The sequence below is a fragment of the Athene cunicularia genome (genome assembly GCF_003259725.1).
Source record: "Athene cunicularia isolate RWA chromosome 2 unlocalized genomic scaffold, athCun1 chr2_part1, whole genome shotgun sequence".
Classification (NCBI taxonomy): domain Eukaryota; kingdom Metazoa; phylum Chordata; class Aves; order Strigiformes; family Strigidae; genus Athene; species Athene cunicularia.
The window spans coordinates 48,035,805-48,052,230 of record NW_020799095.1 but is presented as its reverse complement, the minus strand read 5'-3'; the positions used below and the strand labels follow the sequence as shown (position 1 = coordinate 48,052,230).

General features: G+C 40.8%; 1 protein-coding gene across 1 annotated transcript in view; it reads left to right on the top strand.

Annotated features, from left to right (window-relative positions):
- DLEC1 (DLEC1, cilia and flagella associated protein) overlaps window positions 1-16,426 on the top strand; it is a 39,114-nt gene that overhangs the window by 21,401 nt on the left and 1,287 nt on the right. Inside the window, exons 21-36 of the mRNA XM_026841780.1 lie at window positions 11-121; window positions 1,574-1,704; window positions 2,726-2,911; window positions 3,395-3,462; window positions 4,658-4,809; window positions 5,346-5,449; window positions 6,388-6,458; window positions 7,326-7,543; window positions 8,552-8,686; window positions 10,523-10,645; window positions 11,418-11,512; window positions 11,604-11,688; window positions 12,194-12,394; window positions 13,271-13,432; window positions 14,394-14,547; window positions 15,159-15,279. Coding sequence (XP_026697581.1) covers window positions 11-121; window positions 1,574-1,704; window positions 2,726-2,911; window positions 3,395-3,462; window positions 4,658-4,809; window positions 5,346-5,449; window positions 6,388-6,458; window positions 7,326-7,543; window positions 8,552-8,686; window positions 10,523-10,645; window positions 11,418-11,512; window positions 11,604-11,688; window positions 12,194-12,394; window positions 13,271-13,432; window positions 14,394-14,547; window positions 15,159-15,279 — 2,117 coding nt within the window. The remainder of the gene's footprint in view (window positions 1-10; window positions 122-1,573; window positions 1,705-2,725; window positions 2,912-3,394; window positions 3,463-4,657; window positions 4,810-5,345; window positions 5,450-6,387; window positions 6,459-7,325; window positions 7,544-8,551; window positions 8,687-10,522; window positions 10,646-11,417; window positions 11,513-11,603; window positions 11,689-12,193; window positions 12,395-13,270; window positions 13,433-14,393; window positions 14,548-15,158; window positions 15,280-16,426) is intronic.

Below are 16,426 nucleotides of genomic sequence, written 5' to 3'. Positions count from 1 at the left end.
TTTTTGGCAGCTCATTGGAAGTCAGGCAGCTTTCTGCTCCGTCACTGTCCTGCCAGCCAGTGGCACCTTAGGCCCAAATGAAGAAAAAGAATTCTGCATAGAGCTGTCAGCTAACATTATGGTAAGTTAAAAACTGATGTAGTTTTACCAAAATAGCAACACTGGCATTCTCATGTCCATCTGGAAAAAAAAAAAAAAAAAAAAAAAAAAAAAAAAAAAAGGATTTTTATATAGAAAACATAATGCTCTTTTTTTTTCTGTACAATATCTCTGAATTTGCTTTGCTTTAGAGGCACCATTGCTGAACACAAGATTGAAAGCAGTCCACATGGTGTGTGATTTTCTACCCTGCCTCTTTGTTTTCAGCTGGTTTTGTTTTCTTTTGTCCTGGAATGACTATTCAGTTACTCTTAATGCATATCACTTGTCTTGAAGCATACAGATCCTCACTTTGGATTATTCCAGATGAAATGGAACAGACTGGCATATATAGTATACATTTAGTTTTCTGAATGCAGCTGGGCTCATGACATTTTTATATTTGAAAACCTAAAAAGGGCTGGTGGAACTGAGAGTCTGCAAAATAGGGTGTAGCCTGCAGGGTTTGCAAACTTCAGGAATTCAGCCATAGACTTTATAGGGGTATTCAAACAGCTGATGTAATGCAAGTAAATAAAGGACCTTCCTATAGGTGTGGTGTATTACTTCCCATTACAGTCACCGGAGACCCAAGTTTTGTTTATTCAGTACAATCAGAGATGCCCTAGCAGATCTTGGGTACCCATGTATGTCTGGCATATGTGGCATAGGATCCCAGTAAACTTGAGCCTTCTTCATGGGAAGCTGGAAGCTCAGCAGGACACACTGGGCAACTGAAAGGGTACTTTTGCATATGGCTGGGGAACTGGATGCCATCTGAGCCAGGTGAGATAGATGCCTAAGTACCATTAATGAATCAGCGGATATTTAGAGCTCATATTTGGAATTCATCTTTATAGATGAACTCCAGGGCTCACATTTAGGGAGTTACATTTAGAAGTCTGAATCTGGAGCTGAATCCCAGTCTATTATGTTATTCAGGATGCACTGATTCATGTATTGAGAAGGCAAAAAAGAATAGCAGTGTTGAATGAGCCAGAGTACTCGTGTGACTCGGCCACATAATTCATCCTACAAGTCCTGCTTTAAACCTAGGTAGAAATAAAACCTTGGTTTTGGAAGATTACTTAAGCCTGACTAAAAGTGATTAATGCTTGGAGCTTCAACACTTGCAGTATAGGAAGTGTGTTAAAAATCACTAATGGAGCAGTTTTAGGCTTGTAAACTGTATAGACAGGTACAAAGCCAAGAAATAGCCACAAATGTGTACTTTGGTACTGCCTTCTAAGCAAAACTGATGCTGGCAGAAAATGCACTTAAAACAATTCAGTAAAACTTTTCATAATTCTATTCTATTTCTGGTTTTAGTCCAGATAAGTTTATACACGTTTTCTTAATAAATTTCCTAATGAGGCTGCCTTTCCTCTGTGATATTTACTTCATTCACAAGGAAACCTGACTCTTCTCCTTTCAGGGTGAGCTGAAAGACCTTGCTCTTTCCTGTAGCATAGAAGACATGATTGAACCCCTCTTTCTGAGCATTTCTGGAAAAGTAAAAGGACTGCATGTCACCTACTCAGTACCATGTGACAGTGGAGTTGCCAGGTAAATCAAGGGTCTACCCCTGAACTGAACAAAAATTACTTATTCCCAAAGCAAAAATACTACAGAGAGGGGAAAAAAAGCGCCCTAATCTATGTAAACTTCATTCCTCCTCCTGCTGTAGGCAGGATAGTAAGCTGTGCTGAAGAAAAGGTACTGGGTTTACAGTCTAGGCACAGTCAGCATCTTCATAAACCCAAGAGAAGACTGGAGAAGAGCACTACTCCACTCCCACCATTATTTAGCTGAAACAAATTAACAACTGTCAATGCATTAATTCAGGAACAATAAATGGGTGTGAAGTTAACTGCAGGTTAGTGAAACTCATGTTCATGTGTTGTGTCTGTTCTCCCTTGTGCTCTTGGGACTTGTAACCTGCCAGTTGCCTTGAGACTTTTGTTTACGGAGAGCACAAAAAATTACCTTTCTCCCTGGTAACCAAAGTGTGGGACCTCTGGAGTCCCTCATATGTTTGTGAGTAACAACCATTTTCTGGAATGCTAAAAATTTGCAGAGTCAACTCTTAGATGCGAATTTAGAATTATAGAATTATACCCAAGGTCCTGTACTTTGGACCATTAAGTTTTGTTGCTGCACTGACATGATATTAAAGAAAGATGAATATGAATATACTTTTCTTTGACTTGGTATATCTGACTGATTTTTATTTTATTTTTTTGATACATAATATGATTACTCTCTTTTGGAATATGCTCATATTTACATATTTTTATATAAGTAACAATGGCTTTAATTTGGTAGGTCAGCATGATAAAACATACATGATAAAGCAACCTGTTATACATGATAAAAATTTTACCCAAAATAAATCCTTACATGGATAGAAGTGAAAAAATTAAAAGCAATAAATGCTGATGGCAAAAATTATAGCCTGCATGGTCCTTTTACACTGGTCATCACAACCACACTGCATATTGCACATTTTAAAATCTACTGAAATTATCTGTGGCATAAAAAAATAAGACGGAGATTTTAATACTAGTGCAATTTTTTTTTCTGACAGAGATGAAATGCAAATGTTACAAAGCCCATGTGATCTTCTTTTGGACTTCGGATCTGAAGTTGCATACAAAGACATAGTAAAGCGTCAGCTAATTCTTACCAATCACACTGGAATCAGTGCTCCATTCAAACTAGAAGCTGAATATTTTACTGGCTATTCACTTACTCCAGAACAAGGAATGTGCCTGTAAGTCTTGCTTTTCTGCATAATGACTCAAATACTAATTTAGGTCTGGATTAAATAGGAAATCAGGGCAGAATGCTATTGCCTCTGTCACAAGATACACTTTCTGCAGTGCTCTAGTGGGTTTTTTTTAAGCTCTTACTCTGACTGTAGTAATGAAATCTGTTGATGAGGTTTCCTGCAGAACAAGATAGCTTGCAATGCAAGGACGGAAGATTTAGCTGGTGTAAACAGCGAAACACTCTTGTTGCCAATGAACATAAGCTGGTTTACACCAGTCAAGGCTCTGTTGTATTAGATTGTACACAGAGTTTTACAACTCTCAAGCTGATTCGCTCTTAACAATGTTATTTTCAAAAAATGCTTTATAGGCAGTCCTTCTTTAGGTTATAATGGACACTAATGTAGGAATCAGGTAGAGCCGTTTCTTTAGCAGTGTCCTTCTCATTTCATGGAATTGTTGTGATTTTTTTTTTTTTTTCCAAGCTCCTCAAGCTACCCGGTGAAAAGAAGAGGGCCTGTCACAAAGCATGCAGCCAGAAGAGCACAGTCAGGTATGAGAATGGCTGTTTATCCCCTCAGTGGAGAGAAGACAAAAGCCAGCTGACTAACGTATTCAGCATTAAATGTGCCAGTCAGGCACATCATTTTATTTTTGGAGTATCTTGCTAAATCTACACTGTTAAATGGGATAGTTCCTTGGTTCTTTCCTGAGTTTGAAAGCCCACATTGCATAGGCATAAGGTCAATTCCTCTCTTCCCCTGCATCTTTTTTTCTTGCTCTTGTCCTCTTTTTCTTTCTCTCTCTTTCCTCTTTTTTTTTTTTTTCCCACTTGAAAACAACAGTCTGAAACAAAGATGGGTGATTCCGGTGACAGTTCACTCACAGGATCACTCCCAGCACACAGTAGGGATGACATGCATAATATTTGGCTATTTCCTTGTTATACAATCTTCCAATACCATTGCAGCAGGCTTTTCTCTCTCAAACCCTTTTATATACCTTCCTCACTGTGGAAAGCTACAGCACAGCCCATCTATCATTTCTGATGTGTTGCACTGAAAAATGATAATATTTGGAGCCACATGAGACCCAGGAAGGAGGGAAAATAGAGAGAAATGCTATAAAATGTGGATGTGTCTTCTGTATCCAAAATAAAACTCGAACATATTGATACCTTGCCATAGTGTTTGGTATCTGTTACAAAGACAGATCTTTTCAGCTGTTGAATTAGTACTTAAGATTGGAAAAGTACTGTTCTGACAAGTTTCCATGCAAGGTTATTGATTTAGACGGCTAGGTGACTCAATGTGGAAAGCCTTTGCTCTCTGTAATTCATTCTTTGTGTTGAAGAGCACACAGAGGTAAACAGGCAGCTGCTAATGGAATAATAACCAGTTTGCACAAATTCCAGCACATTTTTCTCAAATTGAGGGTGTGTTTTCATGTAACCAATTAGTGCTTTGTATATCCCAAAGAGTCCTGGGTCAGGTTGTTGGAAGAGAGTCCTATGAAATAATCTCTGCAAGAACTAACTCTCAAAAACCAGATTAAGACCCACTGCAAAAGGGATCTTGGGTGAAGTGGTATAAATGTGGGCTATGTAAATGATCCCAGATTTTTTAGAAGACAGTGAGTTTAGGGTGATTAACATTGACTAAAAATATGGTCCTATATATTCTTTAAAAGACTAATTTTGTCCCATTTCCTCCAAATTCATCAAATGTTTCTTTGCTGTGCTCCTTCAGAGTTTGCAGCAGCAGTGCTGTCTCATGGGAAGGGAGTAGCTTTCCATATACAACCTTCCACAGGAACTCTCAAAGCCTTCCAGCAGCTAATCATAGAAATAACAGCTTACAACAATATGTGGGGAGAGTACCAGGATGATCTTGTCTGTAAGGTAGGTGGGACTTCAGTTTTCAGAGACGAAAATGGCAGATTTGACACCAACTAAATTTCCCAGGTTCCTTTCTGTTAAGAATACTTTTTCATTTTGTTAGGACTTCTGTAAAAATTCAGGGTAGATATTGCTGTACTGCTACCTCCAATGACAAGTAAGGAACAATTGTTTGCTCTTACAGTGCATGGTTTAGTTTTGGGGTAATGTGTTTATCCCTTGGGAGGTTTTCATGTGCCTTTAAAATGACTGGAGCAGTTTTGATTTATCAAATCTGTTTGGTAGCTGGCCAGTGAACTAGTCTGCTCTACCAATGCAATATATCGTGTTGCATGGGAAAGCTGTAGGAAAGCTGGTGAATGTGTGAGGTATTGCATTCTCCTGCTGAGAAGAGCTTTCGTTATTATATGAATTAGATGCTGTCAAAAGAAACTGGTCAAAAATATTTGCAAATCCAATCAGTTTTCAAAGCATAATGTTATAATCCAGAGAACTAAAGTTTTATCTTGATTCTAATAGCAAAAATTAATTTTTAATAGGTGGGAGACTTACAACCTAAATTAATTCCTATGCAAATGACTGTGAAAGGCTGTCCAATCTTCCTACAGATGACAGGACCACAAACAGAGCAACCCATCATCAGGTATAGTGCAAAATACTGCCAGAGAATTAAATACCATTGGACTATAGCCAACATACACACCTGTTCTCATCTTTTTGTGATATAATGAGAAGGTCAGCAAAGTGACTGCCAAAGTACAGTAGCTTTTTCTCTAACACCAATACATTTGTCTCTGCTGGCATAATTAGAAAAAACTCTGCATACGAGCTCTCTCAGGTTTACCAGTGATCATTCTTCTGGGCTTACAGTCATTGTTCACCCAGTCCAACCTCATCTGATTCTGTGGAGGTGGCCGCTGGTACATGGTGGCAGTTATCATCATCCACATTTCATTTCTCCCTGTCCCTTTACCTGGACCAGGAGAAATGCAGCCCCAAGGTAAATAGGGGCGGGGGAAGGTTTAAGCACCCTCATACAGCAAGTTGCATCTGCACATCTGGATGAGGGGTAAAAGGGTTGGTTTATGGGGACCACAACATTGCATGCTCAGCCAGCTGCCATACAGCATGACTGCTTCTTTCTGACTTCAGAGGAATTAGCATTGTGCATCATACTTCAGTCAAGAGTATTTACAATGTCAGCTCCATAACAAGGCATAGAAAATGGATTTAGCTATCCACCATAAAAAAACCTCTTGTGCACCTGGAAATCTGTGTCTGACACAGGTCACTCCACTGCCGTGTAGCCATTTGCTGCTGCTGCCAGAATGTTTCACAAAAACTGACTTCACATGTTTACGCTGAAACATCTGAGGCAACTAAGAAAACTGGAAAAAAAAGAGTCTGATTAAATAAAGCAATATTGTTCTTCACAGTATAGGCCATGCTTTACCTGATAGCCATTCTTAACAGGCTGCCAGTGCAGCCATATATGTTTCCACTCTTAAACAAATCTTCAGTGATTTCAGACGTTCACTTTTATTTTCTACATGTACTGACAGCAAGGTTCCTCCCTCCCAGGTTTGGGACTCATGTCTCCGGAGGGTCTCCTGTCTTTTGGAGGGTCCAGCTCAACAATGCCTCTCCCTTTGGTAAGAATGACTCTTGTACAGCAAACATCAACATTTGCATTGCGCTTCTTATAATAATAAAAATAGAAGAATCTATTAACATATTAATTAACAGGGCTACTTGTTTCCTCATCAAGATGTTTTTTGTAAAAATAATAATAGTATATAAGAGAATGTGTAAGCTGTTTGCTAACTTAGACTGCACAGAAAACTAATACACGTTGTCACGTCTTTATATTCATAGTAGTATTTATCATTATGGCATTACTGCCATGAATAATAGTTTGCTTTCTGTAACAGTAAAGCAGGTAAGCTCCAACCAGAGTGTAGTAGAATATATGTAGTTGACTCGATGTGCTGTTACTGTGAAACTGCACATCCTATCCTGATGTGTCTGGGGTTTTGCTCATTGAAATGATGGGAATTCAGGATTTTCCATCCTGTTTTTTGTAAATCTCTCACAGCACTAACCCTGGTCAATCAGATGTGTTACCTGCTTATTAGTGGCATCATCTGGCTCTTCTGCGTTTTGTCTTTTTATCTCCTGAGTGAGACTTTAAGCTCTTCAGAGCAAAGGTCAATCACCTTTATTTTTTTTCTGAATTCCACCAAACACATTTGCTTAACAAACAAAGCACTCATAATTTATTTCAGCGTTATTAAAAGTACAGTTTAGGACCTAGAGAGTGGCCAAGGTATAATAAGAGTGTAGCACACATAGTCTTAAGTCATTTTATTTTACAGCAAAAATGGAAAGCTTAAGATATGCTTTAATACAAATCCAGTTGCTAGACACAAATTTCTTACTTGATATTCTGGTTTTCTGGTACCAAGCTATGAGTCTTCTCAATGACCCGAAGTCATTTTCATTTCTCCTTTTCAATTCAGACATCCGCCTAGACTGGGAAATTTACAACAAAGAGCAAGATGATAAAAAGTTGGTGGACCTGTTGATGTTCTTTGGAGACCCTTTTCCTCCTAAGGACATGGATGAAAATGAGACTGAATCAGTTGGTAGTACCTCAGAGTCAGAGATCATGTTAAAGTTGGATCAAACAGCCATTCCCTGTGGAAGCATTTATCCAGCTTCTCAAACCACAGATGAGGTCAGCTGTTAGTCTGTTTTTTATACCGCTGCTGAGATACATGATGGGTTTCTTGGCATGAAAGGTTGAAAACAATAACACATGATGTAACTTGTAACTAAGAGCTGGATTGTTAAAAGAAATGTCAGCTCCTCTCACAGTCAAAAAAGCAATACATGGATAGGTGACTATTGGTATCAGCAATCAGTTTCCAGAATGAGACATAAGCAAATAGCTCTTCAGCTTCTCCTTTTCTTAAAATTGTTAAAGAAGCTGATGAGATACTTTTTAAAATACTGTCATGGGAAAACTAATGCCATTTTTACATGAAAGTGTTACTATAACTCCTTAATTCAGGTCTACTTTTCTCATGGGTGCTTTATGGTGTCAATGTGTGCCATAGTCAGGGAGCAGAATCTAACCTGTGAAGTTAAAATTGAAGCTAATGATATGGAGGTATTTATCCCAGTGCTAAAGTTAGATTGGTTCAGTTACTCTGTTAGAATATGGTAACACCTATTGCATGAGAGGTTTGATTATAATATGACAGTTTACTCTCTTGAAGAGCTAGGAGTGACAGGGAGAAGATATCATGAGGCTATGTATACTTTTTTGGCAAAAGCTTTACAGAAAATATTAAAATCACATTTTCTCTGCTTCAGCTCAGGAGGCGTAGTTGTTTTGAATACACCTCTAACCTTTCTTGTGCAACAAGAGAACATTATTGCCCTAGAGTTCTGGTTTGTATAATGGGCCAGAGATGTCACAGTTGAATGTTTCTCTTGGTAGAAGAGGACCCAAGCATGCACATTTTTCAAGGAGTTCAGGAGCAGTTTCAGGAGAGCAAAACTATACATGAAAAAAATAATGTACAGGACACATCCACATGTCCAGCTTTTGTGCCAGAAAGAAAGAAACTGGAGCTGGCCATACTTACTGACTAGTGCAGCAGTTCCCTGTACGCTTCACTTGCATTCTTCCTTTGCAGCGTAACAGTTTTAACCATTCCCCACCCTTGTGTCCCTGCAGTCTTCAGACGCAGACAGCAAAAAGAAGGAAATCATCACTCAAGAACCTACAGTACAGGAAATTGTCTCTGTACTTATACGACCTCATGAAGGGGTTCCTGCACACAACCCCTACTCCATTACGCCAAGACAGATAGTAAGCTTTTACTTTTTGTGTGTGTGTGTGTGCTTAGATTTAGCAAATTTTCTGCAGGACAGAGGAGGAGGAGGAGGTAGCTTTGGCTTGGGGTAGAGACTACTAAACAGTGAAACAGTAGATTGGGGAGCTTTGGGATCTCAAAGACAACTGTGAGAAGAGTTTGCAAAGTCAACAGAAAACAGAAAGTGTCCTACCTACATTACAGCAGTTAACTGATAACTGGACTCTCTAGGCTCTCTAGAGTAGCATCTTTGGTCTTCCCACTTGTGTTGCCTTGGTGAAACATGTGGCATTATGTGGAAGGCATCCAGCCTGGAGCTGTAGAAGCATGTTATTTAACCAGGGTAGATTTGCTAAGTAGACATGGCAGAGCTGGAAAGCAGGCTGCTGGGAAAGGAGTGCTCTGTAGACAACTCCTTTGAATAAACTGTTGTAACTGGTGCAAATACAGGACACAGGGTCACAATTCCTTAGGAATAAGATAAAGCAAAGACAGTGCTGGAAAGTTCTGAGTGACAGGGTGGTCCAGAACATACATGTGTCAGTTTTGATCCTTAAATATTAGGAAGTATTTTGCCAAAGGGTTTCAGTTACAAGTTAGAATGAGCTAAAGATTACATAGAAGAAATAATTACAGAAATGACATCTCAAAGCAATGAAGCCTATGGTCAGCTCTGGGGTTGATTGAGACTGAGATATCTCAGATAAACAAGTGCCTCATTGTGGAGGCAGCCTCTACCGGGTGTAGCCAGCAGCGAGCTTGGCCCATGTGGAATGGAGCTCATGCCTATGGAGCCATCCAGGTAGTCCTCTGAAGAAATGTTCTCCATGTTTCTTCTGTTGCTCCAGAAGGTCTGTTACTCAGGTGTTGTGCAGCACAGCTGGCCAGACCTGGCTTAAGTCCGTGTCTGAACAGTTGAGCTCTATCTATGACCACAATGCACAGACCCTGCCTGCAGTGTTGCAGGGCGTGACATGGCTCACAAGTTCTGCTCTGGCCCTGCTAGACCTTAGGCAGAGCTTTCTTATGCTCCTCACCACTCTGAGCAGGGGAATGCTGTGCAAGGAGAGCTGATCTAGTTTTACTTCTACTTGAACTAAGTCCAGCAAGACCAAACACCTCTCCTTGTGATCACGTGAAACAGGGGAGTTTGTGTCTGCACAGCACTAGCCTGAAAGAAGTACGTGTCACGTGGTCCCTGAGCTTACAAATTCGCCTGGACATGAATTGGCTCTGTAGAGAGATGGCAAAGGTTCTTCTGCAGCAATAGGATTGAATCATAACCTGCCTATATTTCTGCAGTAGGATTTGACCATAATATGCATAATACACCTAAAGAAAGCAGATTCTGTTCAACCTGGAAATTCCAGAAAATCCACTATAGTTGGCTAGTGCATGTGATTACACTCCCTCCTGTCATGTGAAATAAGCCAAGAGCAAACTGAACTGTAAACTACTCTTAATTCACACTTTTAACCCTTCAAAAAATATTTCTTGCATCCGTGAGTGCTGTCAGTTGTGGGAGAATCATCTGAGTTAGCCATGGGGTAAGAGTGGGCAGAATTGGGCATTTTTAAAAACAAACAGGTATGTACGTATGTTTGTGACCGTGCTTAAACTCTGATGATGTTAAAGAGTGGCTACACCGATATTTGCAGCTGAAATAACTTGGTTTTGTTGTCACATGTAGTCATTTTAGTGCAAGCCTGAGCGTAGCCCATTCCCAGGAGATTTCATGCTGTTTGTGCAACTCGGTTTTAGCAGCCGAGTGCCGAGGACGCTTGCTTGGGCAATCACAGGCAGCTCCCTGAACAGCTGTCTCTCGACTGCAGGTGGTTCCAGGAGGTGGCAGCATCTCCGTTTGCATCTCCTTCACCCCACACGTCCTCCCAGAGACGGTGACTGAAGTGCAGTGTGAAGGGTTTGTGCTGGGTTTCATGAGCCTAGACGACAAGGTAAACTGACTATCACAGCAAGGCTAAAGGTGACTAGAAAATAATAGTTTCCTTTCCTGTAATTTATGTACAGGCTGCTGTGTACCTGGCCAGTCTGTATAAACAGTCCTGTTCCTGCTACCCAGTACATCCTTCCTTAGCTAGGGTTGTTAATTTGTTGCATTTGTCTTTTAGCTTGGAAGCATTCTAGAGTGGGAATGTCACCATCTTCTTACATTGTCTGGTGCAACAGACCCCAGACAAAAGCCCAGGGTTTGAAATGCTATCACAACATCAGGTTTTATTGATAACAATACTTAACAATGGGATTGAGACTCAGGACTGCTGAGTTCTGTTCCTGGCTCTGCATCCACCTTCCTGTGTGAATTTGGACAGCGTATCTCTCCTCTGGGAAACTTCCTCTTCAGCAACCGCAAGCGCAGCTCACAGGCTAGTTTTATGAATTGCTTTGCGATTCTCTGACATGAACCACTGCAACGGTGCAAGGTGGAATGAATGAATGACAACAGAATATTTAATAAAAACATCCCTAATGTTTCCGATTGCTGGGGGAAGAAACATCTGCATTTGTATTAACCACAGCCATTCAGAGTTCAACTACTGCTTAGCTATTGCTGTTCCTTGTGTGCTGCCAAAATGTCTTACAAACAGGCAATAGATTGTCAAGCAGACTCCTATTTTGGCTAACAAACAGCCTCTTGAGCTAGAAGTAGGGTTTCAGCTTTTAGCACTATCACTTTATACATCATTTCTGTTTTCATTTTGTTGTCAGCTTGCAAAGACGGTGCCTAACAAAGTGCATCGCAGACAGGGATATGAAGCTCCACCGTTACGAGTGGACGTGCAGGCTGTCGTAAGGCTTGCTCTGTAAGTACCATCACACCGACCGCTGGTACGTTCACAGGGTGAAACAGCCTGGAAGGCAGGGTTCTGACCAGCTCTGATTCTTTATACTCAGGTTAAAAGTAGACATGGATCATGACAGAGGAGTAGTGTTTCATTCAATGGCAAGTGATCTCATACCAGATGAGCCTCGATTAGGAGTAAGTATTTCACGCACCGTTTCTACTACTGTGAGAATTCAGAGCTGCATGCACGTCGTTTTTAAAATGCAGCTTTGTCCCCAGTAGCCTCATGTTGCAATTTTCTATATTGTACATAGCAAGATAGGTAAAACAAAAGAACTGCAAGTACTTATTAGCCAGGAATAAACAAAGCTAAGCTCAGACAATGCCTCTTTGTGGAGAAGTTCATAAGTAGAAAAAGGAGTACTCTTTTCAGGACATAAAGGTCTGATAGCAGAATGAGTCACTTAGAGCAGCCTGGTCAGTTTCTGTCACCTTTGACATTCAAAGACACTTTAATTTTATTACATTATTTGTATTTTGGGTTTTTACTTAAGAAATTTTGAAAAACACAAGTAGAAAATACTGGGTTGCTTTGGGATAAAGTCCTTCAAATCCCTGATGGTGCTGAATGGACAGACAGACTAGCACAAACTTCTCAAGTGAGTTAAAACTAACCAATTTTGGATCATTTCTCCACCAGGTTTTGACAGATTCAGTAATGACTCAGAGTTTGAAACTCATCAATTGCACTAAGGTTCCTCTGTACTTCAGGCTCCTTCTGTCTACGCCCTTCAGCCTGTCCAGCACAGATCCCAAAAAGAGCACCAAAACATCTCACAGCAAGAAGGATGAAAAAGAACAGCAACCACAACTTGTACTTTATCCACAGCAAAACATGCTGGTAGGCTCAAAAATAATAATCCTGTGCCGGAACAGATAGTTTAGTAATTGGCATGGCCCAGATGAACCACAAGAAAAACACAACCAGTACAGAAATCTCCCGATTTCAGGGGAAATAGTGGTATATTAACAAATGCTGATTACTGCAATTTTGCCTGAGATATTGCGGGTACAAAATATTTTTCTAGAGTGGCCCTGATGTGCTTTCCTCATCAACTCTGACCTGCTGTAAACTCCCGCAGAAAAGCCTGTGGTTTTTGGAGCTCACCTAAATCAATAGCTGTATATATGCTGGACAGATTAAAAGATTTCCCAAGACTGCAGCTCCTAATTTCTTTAAATTAGATGCAGGCAGTGCAAACACAGAAAAATTTGGGTTGTTTTGGATTTACACAATGACATTAAATCAACCAAAGTCCTGGAGTCAAGAATTAGCTAGGGTGCAACGAATGAGTAACAGTTGCATTTCTGAAGCATGCTTCTCGTTTTTCAGTGTTTATTTTGACATAGAGACACACACATCTTAAATCTGCATGTGCAAGAAGAAAGACTACATGTTTAAGACAGTTTTGGGATTATGGTATTTGTAACCTCAGGAATTTAGAACCTTTGTCTTGCTAGAGACTGTTTCTCCCCTGTGGTTCAGAGATTAGCTGTTCACCTTTACACTCCATCCCTGTGTACTGGGCTCATAGGAAATGGCTGTGTTTTTTCTTTAATTATAATGCTTTGTTCCAGTGGGAATTTGGTTGCTGGCATGACACCTTTGGGTTCCAGTGGGAAAATGTGCGCCTGGGCCTTTGAGCAGTGTTTACTTTGGATTTCCTGCACACAGTGTCTTCTTACGTGATGGTCATTTGAATTCCTCTTCCCACAGGTGAAAGTGTCATTCCACACAACTCTGGAGTTACTTACATATCAACATTTGCCAGATACCCAGCTGCTTCCTGGATTCCAAGTGCTCCAGTTTGAGAACGGAGAGAGAAAGCTGAAGTTTAATCAAAATCTGGTCATTGAACACAGTAACCACACTACCCAGGTAAGATCAGAACGACAGGTCAGGGACTGTTTTATCAGCATCTCTGACTCAGAATGATTGTGCCTTAGGATTTACTCGGCTTTGAAATACAGCCACCTCTGGAGTAAATTGTGTCACCCAGCTGAAGTGAATGGCCATGAGTTTGCAAAAGGAGACTGTTGAGACCACAGGTGACTCTTTGATGCGCAGAGCGGTTTTGGGTCCACACACTGGTATTTGTGTCCCAGCTCTTTGCACGGCGTGATGGCCTGGCTGATATGGCTCAGTCAAAGGCAGCACACCCCACCACAGTAGGATGTGCGACGTCTTTCTGAGACGTGGGGTCAGGGCTGTCTAGGCAAACATGCCAGTGACTGAGTCATCAAGCATCACCTCCTGCAGTACCCGAGTGCTTCTTGAAAGTCTCCCAAGTCTGTCTAAAACTCATGCGGTGTGGTCGCAGCCCACACGCATTTAAAGACCGATCTCTTCCAGATGGAAAGCTATAACCAAGTCCTCGGCAGTTCCAGTACATTGCAGGCTTTTTTTTTTTTTTTTTAATACCAGGTATTTCTGAGGACTGATCTGTGTAAAATCTGAGCACCATATCTAAGATACAGTCAAATTATTAATAATCTTGGGCAATCTGCACAAATTGAATGACTCACAGAGGGCCATATACACTCCTAAGGGACAACAAGATGCTGTAATGTCTGCATCCCCACAGAAAACGCTAATAACAAACAAGCCATGTTACTTCATTAAGACCACAGTGTCTGGTTTGAAAACTTATCGCAGAACAGTAAAAGAAGCAACAATTTTATTCATTCAAATGGGGAGTTGATTCTGTTACAAAAGAACACAGCACAACTATTATTGATTCGGTGCTTGGGGTCAATAATGATCCAGCTGTAGCAGATATTAAAGCTCTACAAAAATAAGGTGGGGTACTTTTCTCCTTTCTCTTTCCTCTGTTTTGCAGCTGGTCCCAGTGACTGCGTACCTCACTGTTCCACTTCTGGAGCTCTCTTGTGACACGGTTGATTTCAAGACCTGCTTTGTTGCACAGACCAAGACTGAACATGTCTTCCTGTGTAATAGGAGTGGCTGTAGAAGTTACTGGACTGCTTTGCTGGGTATTCTCGTTTTGCAGTTGGATTTCCCTGTTACATAGTTTCGCTATTCCATGTTTTTATTTATTAAGACTGCACACACTCACTATAGAGCGAATATGTGATGATGTTGGCTGTTCACATATCTGGTCTGCTTCTGTTCTCAGTTATGTGGGCTTTTTCTTTTCTTCCCTTTCCCTTCCCCTTTCCCTTTCCTTTCCTCTTTATCATTGTATCTCTACTGTTTCAGGAGTTACTCCAGATTTAAACAAAAGATTGAACCACAACTGCCACAAGTAGCAGACTCGCTTTGCTGATTTATAACACAGTTCTAAGAGGCAACAAGAAGCTGTAGCTCCTCATGAGTTTGGTCTGCACTTGTGCCTGATGATGATAACAGATGGGCTTCAAAGGAAAGATCGGGGCCTTATCATTTTGAAGTGGAGGGCACTGACCACTTCCCTTGATTAAAGGATGAAACCAGACACTGGCCACATGCACAGAAAGCCTCTGGCAGTGCAAGACATGATTGATTAGTTGGCCATCAAGGAGATGCATTGGTTTGGGTGCTACATGCTGTATAAACTTACACCAAGGGTCTTGTATTGCTTTGATATTTGCCCATTTCACTGCAGATGAACAGGAAAGGCATAATGACCTGGAAGTATTTTCTGTCGCCCCTACTAATGGAATTTTGGAGGCACGTGAAGGGGATCCACCTACCAAAGAGATTTTGCAGATCAGCTTTACTGCAAGGTAAACAGGACTGAAATCTTGCTGTTATTTCCTGTCAGGCCTCATGTGTGAGTAGTCACTGAAAGCAAAGAGCAATTCTGCTCTGTTCTTGTGATACCAGGCTGCTCATTTTACTTCTAACACTTGCCAGTCCTGGGCATCAGCTGGTAATTTTTCCATATGACCATGTTCCCTACACTGCTCCCATATATGGGATTTCTTTTGGATTTGGCACACAGAATTTCAGACTGCAGATTTACCCACTCTCAATCATGCTGTTCCAACAGTTGGCATGACACACTGGCTGTGTGCCACTGGATAAAATCCCTTTCTTTAGGGCAATGTCTTGAACAGCGAGCAAAGCTCCAGCCTCTAATTCAGTGCAGAGGCTGATACAACAGTTGAGTCCTTCATGCATCCAGCACTTGATTAGGACAGAGGGAGAAGTGTGTCTGGAGTAGTTCAGAGTTCCAGTAAAGCACCCGTTTGTCATGCAGGGAAAGCGCAGTGTCTTTTGCAGTCAGTCTCAGGGATCCTTTGTTATAGTTTACGTGTCTTCTCTCTAAAAGAAACTTTTTGAAGTCCTTCCCTAAATGCATTCAGAGTACCACCTGATGAAGCAAGTAGAGCAAAATGTTTTTCTAATGCAGTGATAAGATTTGGTTTACCCTTGCTTAGCCTGGTGCAATGTTTAGTGTTACAGCCATGTTGATGTTTGATGAGAAAGAAAACAATGTATTTTTGTGGCCTCTAGTCCAAAGGTTTTCTACACAACAAAGATAATGTAAGCTGCAGGCAAATGACAGCAAAGAACAGAAGAGAGACGATGAAAATTCTCTTGTCCCATAAATATCTAATATTGTTCTAATTATGTTTATGGACATCTTGTCATAACCTTTGTCAAAGCTAGGAATTAGTTATGAATGGCAGTAGTGACCCAAAGCCTTTCATTTCTTTGCTCTAACTGAGGAAATGCAACTCCTGTAAAAAAATTCACCTTCCACTACAAATTATTTTCTTGGAAGTTATCACCCAGTGGCAGAAAGTTTATAAGGCAGACAGGTCCATGCCAGTATTTCCATAAACTGAACACTGTGGACAGAGAAGCAAACTATAGGTGACAGGAGTTGTACCTGCGATCTCCCTGGAACATGCTGTGAGCTCTCCA